This window comes from Rhipicephalus microplus, chromosome X (genome assembly GCF_043290135.1).
Source record: "Rhipicephalus microplus isolate Deutch F79 chromosome X, USDA_Rmic, whole genome shotgun sequence".
NCBI lineage: Eukaryota > Metazoa > Arthropoda > Arachnida > Ixodida > Ixodidae > Rhipicephalus > Rhipicephalus microplus.
This window is the reverse complement of record NC_134710.1, coordinates 295,625,438-295,638,121: the sequence shown is the minus strand read 5'-3', so window position 1 is coordinate 295,638,121 and position 12,684 is coordinate 295,625,438. Positions and strand designations below refer to the sequence as shown.

Here is a 12,684-nt window from a genome sequence, read left to right as displayed (position 1 = left end):
TAAACGTGCGCCCAATTTGAGCGACCATTATATAATAACCGGGGTAACGTACCAAAAACTAAGATTTGATTATGAGAGACGCTGTAGTGGAGGGCACTGAAAATTTCAACTTCTGCTATTATATTAACGTGACATGACATCGCACAGTACATGAGCCTCTAGCAGAGCTAACATTGTAGTAAAGGTGGCGTATATGTGGCATATCTGTATCATGCATGCCCATCTCAGTGGGCCAGCTTTCCTGGATGTGCCATTGTGTAAAATTAATTACAGTTCTGTTTGAGGAGTTTATAAGTGTCTGAACATATTTTGTTCAAAGACTACGAGGCAGTAATGGAAGGCGGATCATTCCAGTCAGTGGACAGACCACCCATCCGTAATCTATCGTGTAAACCAAATAGATGCCAAGATACACGTTCATATATATATATATATATACTTATTGGCAACCCCGAGTTTTCAATGTTAATCTGGAGCCAACCATCGCGCGGCGTTCATAAAGCAGTTTTGCTTCGGAGCATCCAATGTGACGAATCAATCGATCTATTAGACGTAACAGGACTGAAATTTGTTCTAATTGATCGGATATGTCTTCCAATAACAAGTGGTTTCTTTGTTCTTTTTGCGCATGCGCACTTACTTTCATGTTTGTGTATTTATCAGTAGGCTAAACATTCACTAGAGAGTCTTCACCGGTATCCGTGCGATTGATTGATTTATATGTGGGGTTTAACGTCCCAAAACCACCATATGATTATGAGAGACGCCGTAGTGGACGGCTCCGCAAATTTCGACCACGTGCACCCAAATCTGAGCACATGGGCCTACAACATTTCGCCTCCATCGGAAATGCAGCCGGCGCAGCCGGGATTCGATCCCGCGACCTGCGGGTCAGTGGCCGAGCACCTTAGCCACTAGACCACCGACCGGTATACGTGCGTGCGACATTGTTATTTCGCTTATTTCGTCCGCCGGTTAGGTTAATACGGCCTTATTTCTTGCACTGATTAAGTTATTGCAGCAAGAATAGTTATTGTTTTCGGAATAGCTGTTAAGTTGTACTGTACCACTAAAACGTGTACCATATGACGCTAACGAATACTTCCGGCCTGGGAAAACGTTTTACACAACTCCGATAAATAGCCGAAGCACAATAGAGCCATTGAAATGACCCTGCATTGGTGGTTGCCTGAACGCCATTACCGCCCAGCGTAGATGTCTAGGTACCGCAGGAATGAATTATGCCTATAAATATCTGCGACCGGTAATCGGCACTGGTTCCGTCGGTTCGTCATCCACTCTTGGCCATTGACGTGCGATGTAGCCTGTTTTCATCGCGGCGACAGAAAAGAGCTCCCCAGCAGTCAAAAATCTCACAAAAGAAATATCCCCCCCCCCCCATTTTTTCTCCCTACGTGATGCCCAGGCGTTTATTCTCCATTAATGCTTCAACAAAAGACTGTAGCTTCGCGATCTTGGATCCAGCTCGTGAGTAAGAATGAGAGGCCGTTGGATGCGATGACACGATAATTCATCTCGCCCCGTTTCTTGTGCAGCTTAAAACGCGCTCTCCTGCCACGAAACGCGAGTGCATTCCTCAAATCGCGCCAGCGCTCCAGAAAGCGCAGCGACCTTTTTTTCTTATATACCTTGCTCCTTCTCCTTCTCTCTAGCGCACTGCACTGCATTCGGGAAGACTCTCGAGCGCTCGCTTTGCGCTTGCCTCGGCGGCTTTTCAGCCTGTGGTATCCTCCATTAACCTTGATCATATGGCCTTTCCACCGCAAGGCTCCACACTCTCGTGTTGCTGACACGGGAACTCCCCGCGAAGAGCACATCTCAACGCCGACACGAAACAACTAAAAATCATGGTCACGTAAATTCGTAAGCGTCACACACACACACACACACACACACACACACACACACACACACACACACACACACACACACACACACACACACACACACACACACACACACACACACACACACACACACACACACACACACACACACAAGCACGCACGCAAACACACACACACAAGCACGCACGCAAACACACACACGCACACACACACACACACACACACAAGCACGCACGCAAACACACACACACACACACACACACAGCCTTGTAGACGTACACATATAGAGAGGCGCAGGCACGAACAAACGCACGCACGCGGGGCTTACATTCTCGATTATGCTTCTTCATAATGAAGGCAGCAAAATGAGAGCCACGGCTTTCTCAGCACGTGACACCAAATGCACGGAGTAGGTTGTGAAATAGGAAGTTGATGATCGAGAACGAACTCTAGTGAGATGAACATAACTACATGCGTCCGCTCAAACATGACACACAGAGAGCGGCGAGCCGAACAGACTGACAGAATTGGTGGAAGAAATAATTTCTTCGGGGCGCTTCGGGTTCAGGCTTGCTGTTCGCAAAGGAAGAACCTCTTCCGCGCATCGCCCTGCCCTCGACGTCGATGCCCTTCACCGCCTTCAGCACGCTCTAGACGAGCCGTAACCTCTTCTCCCTTTCCTCCGCACAGCTCGCCACCTTGCCCTGTTTCCCTGGGCGCCGCGAGAACTGTCTGTATACCTTAGACATTTTTTTTCTTTCTTCTTTCTCGCCTGTTTCCGGCTGCTCACCTTAATGTGGAGCGCTTTGTCTTTGGCTGTTTTTTTTTTGTTTACGGGCGCCTCCTGTAGTACATCTCATTTACGGAACCAGAAGGAGAAAGAGGAACTACCACTTTATAGCGCCCTGTCACGTGACGCTTGCAGCCAGTAGCTGCGATTCGGCAGCCGTCGGGAACGGGTCTCGCCTATAGTGGCGATCCCACAACTGCAAACTGAGCCTCTCCTCGCCCTCGTCCTGAGCTGCCTCGGGGAAGCCCGCCGAGCACAACTATGAGGGCTGCCGCCGCGCATTTTTTTTTGTTTCTCGCTAACATACAGCAAAATAATATTAACAACAATAAAAAAACGGTGGTGAGGGGATGGCTGATAGCGGGGCGAGCGGAAGTTTGGTCAGCGCAGGCGGATCGTGCGGGCTGCCCGTGAATCCCGCTGCTCCTACGGAGCATCTTAGCCGACATTTTTCTTTTCCAAATACGATACAGATTCTTCCTCGCCGTGGCCTCCTTTCCTGCTGTTTTTTCGGCAACTTCGTCGCGGTCCTGTCGCGCTGTGTGTGTATGTTGTGCGCGCACGATTGTGTGTGCGTGCGTGACGTCTTGGGGGCAAACAGCGAGTGACTCCTCCTCTCCGGAGTCTCCGTAGCTGCGACGGCACTCATCGTTCCGCTCTGTCGCCGCATTTGCCATATCATCGTTGGCGGTCGCGCCACCCTTGGCTGAGCCGGCCCAGAAGTGTGTGCGTGCGCCCACCGGTGTGCTCCGATTTCGGTGTGCCGCGTTCGTTCTCTGGAACAGAACGACGCAGGACGTGGTCGTGTGCGACCGCCCCTACCTCTGTCGACGTTACCGATCGCCGTGCTTGGGATCCGCTAACTGGAGCGTCTTTCTACGGCCACCTGCGCGACCTTTACCCGGCGGTTGTTGTCCCCTGCACGGACGATAAGTTCTTCATAGACGGACTGGGTGGACATAAATGGGATGCCTTTCTGGAACTACATCGTGAGTATTGAATGCTCCCCGAGTTTAACCGGGTGTCTGCGTGCTTGCGAATGTTCTGGACCTGGAAGGTCGACCGAAATACTACCTTTTGGTCAGCTCTTCTTCAACTTACTTTGGCCAAAAGGTTGACACAAAGCTTTCTACAAGGAGCAATGGAACCCATAGCAATGGCTTTTGTAATCTGCTAAGGGCTAACACGCCTTTTCTATTGGAGGTCCCAATATGACCTTACATGACTAAAATGGCAAATGTTAAAACTGGCGTACTTAATCAGAGGTCGGCGCCTTCGGAGGAAGTCGCGCAGACTGTCCCGAACGCATATTCCGGACATGCCGCGCCTCTTTTCTTCCGCGACTTCTATATACTCAATGTATTGATATTAATTCGGGAGGTTTTTATATTTGAATCGGTGGTTGTGTATGCACTGCAGGTCAACCAAGTGACTTAATGTTTTTTTTTCGCAGTTAAGTATGCCAGTCACAGTACTTACTTGCAAACGTATGAAACAGTTTTGTTAACTAAGCTGAAATAGTTTCATACCATAGTACCAATGTTAATAAGGATTTCATGACAAAACATTATTTGGCAATCGACATCAGCTGTTTTGTGACAACTGGAAAGGTTACCTTAACCGCTGTTTCCAGTCCAGCGACAGTGTTGTGTCGTCATATAATGATACGAAACATGTGTGCCGCGGTGTTATAAATTCTATAGCAATCAAGAATGCAAAAGCAAGTTTTCCGTCCACAAACACGTGAAAAAATGCGCTACCGAATAACTTCCATTATTCTCTACTTCCTTATCCTTTGTGCCCAGCCCCCTCCACTTAGTTGCTTCCTTGCCGAGAAGGCTCTTTTGTGTTTTAGAGCAGCCTTTTTTTTTGTTAGCTTTCCTTCTCGTGAAGAAATGTAAGAGCGTCAATCGGCGTTTTGTGATGAATTCACTCGGCGGTGGCGCTCACCTACACACAAAAAAAAAGTGGAAGGGAGTAGGTATCTTGAACAAAATATCAGTCAAGTTTATCTGCTGTATGTTTGCGCTTTGTTGTATACACTTTGGTGATTTTGGCTGTTCGCCCTTGGAGTCACTTGTCCGAAGGGATCAACACACTGTGAAATGCCTTATTGAAAGGCGAAGGGTTATGCACGTAAACCACACCCTTCCCTACCATCTCCTCCTACCAGCTTTGTTTGCAACAGAAGAACATACCCTGTATTCCTGACACTGAAATCGAGATAGATCGCGGTGGAGCTAACTGGCATATGACATTTAGAGAAGAAAGAGCACGAAGAACGAGAAAAGAGACATAACTGTGTGGGCAATTGCTGATCTCAAAAACTATACTTATATATGCTAAGAATTTCAGGCTAGAGAGCTGAAAGGAAAACCTAGAGGATGCTTGAACTTCAAGTGGAGAACGCGATGACATAATGGGACCATGTGCGCATTGCCTTCTGAATTACTATATGCTGGCTTCGGTTCTCGGTGCATGCCTCAACGTTGCCGTAAGGAAACGAACGAAAGTGCTCGTAACATTAACCTGTTCAAACTATACCCTATAGAATGCCTGCTGCAAGTAGAGTTGTCAAGCGCCCACAACACCACAACTCTTCCTTAATGACATGCTTTGGCCGCGAATTACGCAAACACAAAGTAAAGGAACACTCAACGACATGCACAAGCCGCTTGTGCTTGTCGTTGAGTGTTCCTTTACTCCTTGTGTGTTTTATTCGCGGCCAAAGCATGTCATCAAGCAAGTACCAACTAGACCAACAATCAGTATTGTTACAACTCTTCCCTTTGCGAGTCAGCGAAGGGTCCACGACGCGTCCGTAAGGCAACGCATGAGCTCAAGCCACTGCTCACTTCGTTGATGCTTTTGCAGCTGATGGTGCTTAATTATGTCTGAGGGAGCCTTTACGAGTGGGCCTTGATGAGTGGGTATTTAAATGAGTGGGCCTTTAAATGAGTGCATGGGCCTTTAAAACTCCCACTCGTTGCGCAGTTGACATGTCTGGACGCCTGGCGCGATTCTATGCTTATGGCACGCAGTATTACATGGGTTAAAAACATTCGTTCTGCTACACGACATTGATATGTTTTTCACATATATAGCAGTTCCAAGCAATACCGTGGCTGTTTGGCAAAACTCCCGCTTGCCACGTAAACATCCTGGATTTTTAATATTTATTTATTTGGATATTTCTTGTTTTTTTAGCCACGGACAAGAATATTTTTTACTTAGAACCAGACACCGACAACGGAATTTCCGAGAAGCGAGCTCTATAAAGGTATACACTAAAAATAAACTATTATTGAAATTGTTAAAACGTGCTCTGAGAATTCTAATGTCGTCCATTCCGCCAATCATCCCAAGTGTATAATACATCAGAAAATCAAAGTTTAAGTTCCATTTTTAAATGTTGCGCCGTAATATCCGTGCTCGACGTCACGAATTTTAAAGTGCAATTCTCGTGTTTTTTCAACATTACCGAATTTCCTGAAGCTTTTCATGTTAAATATATGGCCCGCTATAAAGATGGTGTGCCCCATATTTACCTATCAGGACCTACGTAGGCCTGAGTGGATTCTGTTAAATCTATGACGTCATGGTGATTGGAGGGGGAACTTCAAGCTGGCGTCGCCCCATGCATTTTTTTTCCCGAGTTTTTTCGCTTACCGAGTCGGTTCGTGCGGGAAGCGTGGGATTTTCGAAATTATGAAAAAAGTGATTTCCAAAATGATAGAAAACCATTTCTCTCTTTAGTGTCCCTTTAACACTATAGCGTTAATACTACAGTCCAATGTGTCATTCATGTTCCGTGCATCCAACATGAGCGTCGAGAAAACGCCGAAAAAAATGTATACATATTCCCAGTGTACGTGACTAGTGAAGGGACAAATAACCAATATGTGGTACATCTTTATCGTGGTGCATATTGCGTGACTAAACACTGTTTCATCTCTTGGTGCCACACATATACCAGAAAAAGTAATCACTTTTTTTTTGTCAGCGGCACTTTGGTGCCTTGGCAATCGAACTGATATATGCTCCGAGAACGAATAGCTTGCGCATGATTATAACTAAGGTACTTTTGTTTGAGATATACGAGCTGTTTTCTTCTCCTTCATATCGCTGAACGCACGAAAAAAAAAAAAAGCCAGTTTTCTTGAGCGAATTAGCCCAAACATAAATCACTACGTTTCGGTCAGTGCAATTTTCGTCCGTTCGTTCTTCAATTTACTCCTTCGTAAACCAAAGAGCGAGCAGTGTCATCCATAGCACTAAATTGCACCCCTCATGCGGAGTATATAGTTCGCAGTTCGTCTCAGACGCTGCAGTTCGCTCCATCGGGCATACTTCGCGTACACAACCACTCTATAAACCATGAAGATAGGTATGTGGGGTTGAACGTCCCAAAACTACCATATATGGTCTTATGGGAGACGTCGTAGTGGAGGGCTCCCGAAATTTTTACCACCTGGGGTTCTTTAACGTGCACCCAAGAGCACATGGGCCTACAGCATTTTCGTCTCAATCAAAAATGCAGCCGCCGCAGTTCGGATTCGATCCCGTGACCTGCGGGTCAGCAGCCGAGTACCTTAGCCAATAGACCACCGCGGCGGGGCTTATAAACCTTGCAGCTCGTGCACTTGGTTCCACGCGAGTCAGAAGCACCATGGCGACGTTTCTTTTTTTGACTACAGAAATCAGTGTGTGTATGCGATGACTATCTGATCGCCCTCATACACCAGAAATGATACAGATTGCGCTGCTACTAAGCATCGTGTCTGTCCAATTGCTTTGTGCACTGTGGCAGAAGGGCAATTCGACCAAGGCTGCACTTCGATGTCTCCTCCTCGTTTCATTTCGCTACGTGAGCCAGCTATACACGAAGTGCAGCGCAAGCTGAGTAGCGTGACTCTGAGCGACGCTCGTGACATGGTCAAAGGGCAGCTGCATATGCTACACGGGGTGTCTCATCTAACATTATAACAAAAAAAAAAAAAAAAAAAACCAAGGAAAGACGATGCAGTACAGCACATGGTTACGAGGTTTCTAGGTGTTCGGTCACCTGCTTTCTTCTTCCTTACCACGAATCAATACAAGAAATCACATACGTGTATAAAGAGCATCTCGTTCAAGTCTTCGGAACAGCGCCAAATATAGCGCTTAAACGATTGCATACGTTTCGCGTGGTGTGATTGAGAAAAAAAAAAAAAAAAGACGCCAGGCATGCATGGAACGCGCAGCACAGTCACAGTGAAAGCTGGAAGAGCGGCCTTTCAGAGCCTTTTTTCAACACTTTTTTTTTGGAGTGCCTGCTACAAGCGCGCTTGCAGGGCACCCACTACGCCATAAATCACGTGTGTACAATGGAGGCATTCACTTTGCCACCCTTCGTTGTTCTTCGGTGAGGCATGCTGTACCTGCTGCACGCTTGCAAGAAATTATGTGCATTTTTTTTTCATGCTGTGAATGACGACTATCAAGAATTAATCCCGAAGCCAAAGAACTTGACTTGATTTTTGTAATAGGGGTTGGAGCATTCGTCGACCCACACGGTATACAATTCGAATTGTGTGATGCATGGTTGTTCCTTTGCTGTTCTAAAACGCTTTATTAGTTATATTTACGCGATTTTTTTTTCCGACATCAAGACTGACTAAGGCAAGTTTAAAACGAAGTTTGAAGCACTGGCGTGGCTCTCTGGTAGAATACATGGGCTGGCACGCAGGCGATCCGGGTTCGTACCCTTTTGTGTCAAAGGTGTATTTCCTTTACGCATTTTTTTTTTTTCGTATTTCGCACGATATTGGTTACGGACACCGGTGGTGGTGACGGCGGTGCACAAACGGCACACGTGGCCGTTGTGATCTGATAGCAGTTTTAGCTGTAAAAAAGACGGACAAAACTGCGTGTTAATATGTTTTGACAGTTCGGAACGAACGGTAGCGTTGCTCAGCTCCGACCGAGATGCTCTAAGCTGCTTGCCGTCCACCGCGGTGGCGCAGTGGTTAAGGCGCTCGGCTGTTGAGCCGAAGGTCACCGGTCCGATCCCGGCCGTAGTGGTCGCATTTCGATGGATAAATGATAGAGGCCCGTATGCCGTGCGATGTCAGCGCGCGTGAAAGAACACCAGATAGTTCCAATTTCCGGAGCCATCCACTACGGCGTCTCACATAATCATATCGATGTCTTGGGATGTACAACCCGAGATATTCTTCGTCTCCTTTCACGGAATTCTTTATGGTCCGCGCAGGAGAGGCCACGTTCTTGACAGGCGTATTGCTTGAATATCACGTGGAGTTAATTTGTTTCATCTACTATAGCTTTCAACTGAAGCCGCCATGCATTCTTTCAGCGGCTAAGTTGGGGCACTGCTAAGCTTTATACTGTGGGTTCTCCACGGCGGCCGAACTTTCATGGGAACAAAACGGCATCTGTATCTTCATATTTGGTCATATATCACTTCCTCATTGAACGGGGAAGTTGAAAAATTATTTCTTGCCTTAAAACTATTATTGTAAGCATGCAACTTGCCATATACCAACAGTAGTTATTTGCTTTCGATTGACGCACTAAGCTGCTTTTTAATTTTACCTATACGTGGTTTAAATTGCATCTCAATGTGGAACGAAATGACCATTTCAAATTGGAGATTTGTTCTCCTGATTTCTTTATCAAACTTCAGGGGTGCGAAAATATTTTTAACGCCAAATAAGCCTTTGGTGGGGCAGGTATTCATTACTCATATATTCGTACCCAGCACAATATTACAATGAAAATATGCAAACACAGAACATTTTGGCGACATTTCGAGAGGAGTATGTGACATAAAAAAATGGCGGCAATATTATTCACCTTCAAATAATTTACAACAATGCCTTTGTTCAATGTGTAAACCAACTTCCCAAACCATTGCTTTTGATGGGCAAAATGAGCACGATTTTTTTCGGGTACATTTGTGATGGTTGCCAAAATGGCTGGGTGCAAGTAGTGAGGTATAAAAATCCGGGTATAAAAAAGAAAATGAAAGCATTGTTTGAGGTTAGCTCACTTGGGAAGTGTGTGCTACACAGAAGTAGTGCTATATATACGTATATATATTGGGGGTGGTACTGTTAGAGGTAGCATATAGAAATATTAATATATTATGCGTGCCTACATGTGTGTGCTCGTATACATTAATATCTTAGGATGTCGTTATAGTGTGTACCACAATGTCTCTGTGTTGTCTCTTCATGTGATTACCATGATAATCACATGAAAAGACAGTGTCATAGGGTCTCATTATTTTAAAATTTGAGATTGTGGTAGTTAAGCCACTAACTTTGCATTACTATACCTCACTGTAGGTGGTAACTGAAATTAGTAAGTGTCATAGCAGTAAGATTACTAACTTAGCAGTTACTGCCTTCAGTTACTTCCGCAGTAGTAAATAGTGGGAGAAGCGCTTCCCTCCTCCAACTTAGTAAGTCCCTGTAATTTTTTAGGAGTGCCGACTCGCGATAGCTATGTTTTGAGAATTTCAATATTATTTGGGCTTTAGTGTATATTTGTAACTGTTATTTTCATGCAGTGAGCCCTGTATGTAGCTATACCCTCGCCACTCTTCACATATAATGAAGAATAAAAGAAACACACAGAATAATTATTTCTTTATTTATTCATTTAAATCATTGAGTCACGTGAAGCTCGGCACAGCAGTTTGTTTTACAGCGCAGTCGAAACGTAAATGTGTGCTATATATGTGAGGCAGCAATAGCTCCTAAGAGAAACACCACAGGAATTAAGCTCAGTTACAAACCTGAAATTCGGTATAAATAGCATGGCGTCCACCGTTTATATATCTACACTCAATATACGTACACACCCGGCATTCACACTGAACGACGTATTTCACCGGCAAACATTCTGAACACCGTTGATCAGCGTTTTTTTTTTTATTCTCTGACTCCTCTTATCACGCCGTCCCATTTAAACTGTGTAGACCTATTGCCTGGCTCTAAACAACGGTGGGTGCCGTAGTATGTCGACGGAGCCAGCGATGTTCACAGGCATGGAATAGACCGAAGGCAGCGAATACACGTCCGTTATTTATACGATCAGGGGATCGGTTACGCCGACCGTGACTTTGAAGCGGCGCTGGGGAATGTCGTTGTGCGGACAACTGGCTCCCCTGTGTTATCTGACATATCCGCGGACGCTCCTCCTTTCCCGATTACGGCACGGCTCATCCGCGACCACTTGAGGCGCGCCCTGTCTTCCGCATTTGAGCTAGGCAGACGATGACCAGTTGATCTGGTTTTCTCGTTAATGGAAGAAGCCGTTCGGTTGTCGCTTCTTATCATACTTCCCCCCACTTTAGCGCGCCTTTCTTGATTTGTTAAATAGAGGGCAGCCGCTTCTTGATCAGGCTGATACAGTGCGGCCGGTGCGGAACACGTCAAGCGTGCCGTAGCAGGTTGTATAAAATAATCCTGGGTTGGTGGCCGCCGAGCGCACAGCGCTTCGAGGCGTGTGCAAATTGCGTACGCCTTGGTTCATTCGGTTCATGGCTGCTGATACTATAGCGGGTATGTTTTTTTTTTGTATTTGCGTGACGGTGAAAATTCGTGGTTACTTCGTGGCGCTCCTCTCAGAGAAGAACAGGCTCAGCCGCATTCCGGCCGGTCTCCTCGCTCCCCCCTTTTTTATTATATTTTTATGTCACCGTTTTCATTTGCCCTCTCTAAGAATGTGTAAAAAGACACGACTTCAGAAAGTATAGAATTTAGGTTGCTTTGTCTAACATTAAATGCAGTGGCCTAAACGAGACACTTGCATACATATATGGTCAAGAGAAATTCGCGGAAGGCATGCCAAGAATAAAGTTTGCTAGATAAAAATATTTGTTGCATAAATTTAACAGGTCTCCCGTGGAGGCACTCATGGTGCTACTATCAAAGCTCTCGTAATTAACAGGCGGGACAAATCTGAAGGTTCTTCTCTGACTTTTACCATCTGTATGATTTCGTTTTTTTTTATCAAACTAAACAATGTCTGTAGGCACCCGCCTGTGATGCACGTTATAAAACATTAAATCACGAAATAACTCTGGTGGCTGTAGCATGGACCTGTGCAGAAATATTTATAATTTGCGCAGACCTCTTAATGGAGTACAGTGATAATCAAGTGTCTATTTCATTCACTTATTGTTTTAATCAAGAAATAATTTCTCAAGTTTGCTACTGGTCGCTTCCCCCCCCCCCCCGTATTTACGGCAGCTTCCTCACTGAACGTTCTCATTTCCACCACTTTGAGAATTTTTGGAAATGAGGAGCAGTTTTAGAATGCCATAGCAACATGCCCAATACTCTACACCGATGGAATTCGTTAATAAGATATACTTGTCTATCTAAGATCAGCTGTAGTTTCAAACTGTTATGATCTATATCCTCTGATAAAAAGCGTCGTATAACACATAATTGTTGAGCACCCAAATAATCAGTGCAGCTTGATTGGTTGATTGATATGTGGGGTTTAACGTCCCAAAACCACCATATGATTATGAGCGACGCCGTAGTGGAGGGCTGCGGAAATTTCGACCACCTGGAGTTCTTTAACGTGCACCCAAATCTGAGCACACGGGCCTACAACGTTTCCGCCTCCATCGGAAATGCAGCCACCGCAGCCGGGATTCGAGCCCACGACCTGCGGGTCAGCAGCCGAGTACCTTAGCCACTAAACCACCACGGCGGGGCAATCAGTGCAGCGTTCACTGATATAGAACCGTGGTGCGCCTGCCCTTGCGCCGGCTGAAATCCGCTGGAAGCTGAGACATTGTTACTACGCTAATGTTAATACCAAGATTTTGGGACAGCAAAAGTTTGTTCTTTATATTTTTAAAGCAGTAATATTCAGACCAGTGCTCACATCAGGATCTCTCGTAAGATTAACCAGGGCACTAAAGGTTTCAACTTAAAACGATCGACACAAAAATATTTATTTTTGTGGCGTGTCAACACTGTCTTACGCGGGTAAAATCACTTG

General features: G+C 45.6%; 1 protein-coding gene across 1 annotated transcript in view; it reads left to right on the top strand.

Moving 5' to 3' along the window:
• The first annotated feature begins 3,162 nt into the window (after positions 1–3,162).
• LOC142776188 (uncharacterized) overlaps positions 3,163–12,684 on the top strand; it is a 93,545-nt gene continuing 84,023 nt past the window's right edge. Inside the window, exon 1 of the mRNA XM_075879397.1 lies at positions 3,163–3,647. Within this exon, the coding sequence (XP_075735512.1) occupies positions 3,627–3,647 (21 nt within the window). The 5' untranslated portion in view covers positions 3,163–3,626. The remainder of the gene's footprint in view (positions 3,648–12,684) is intronic.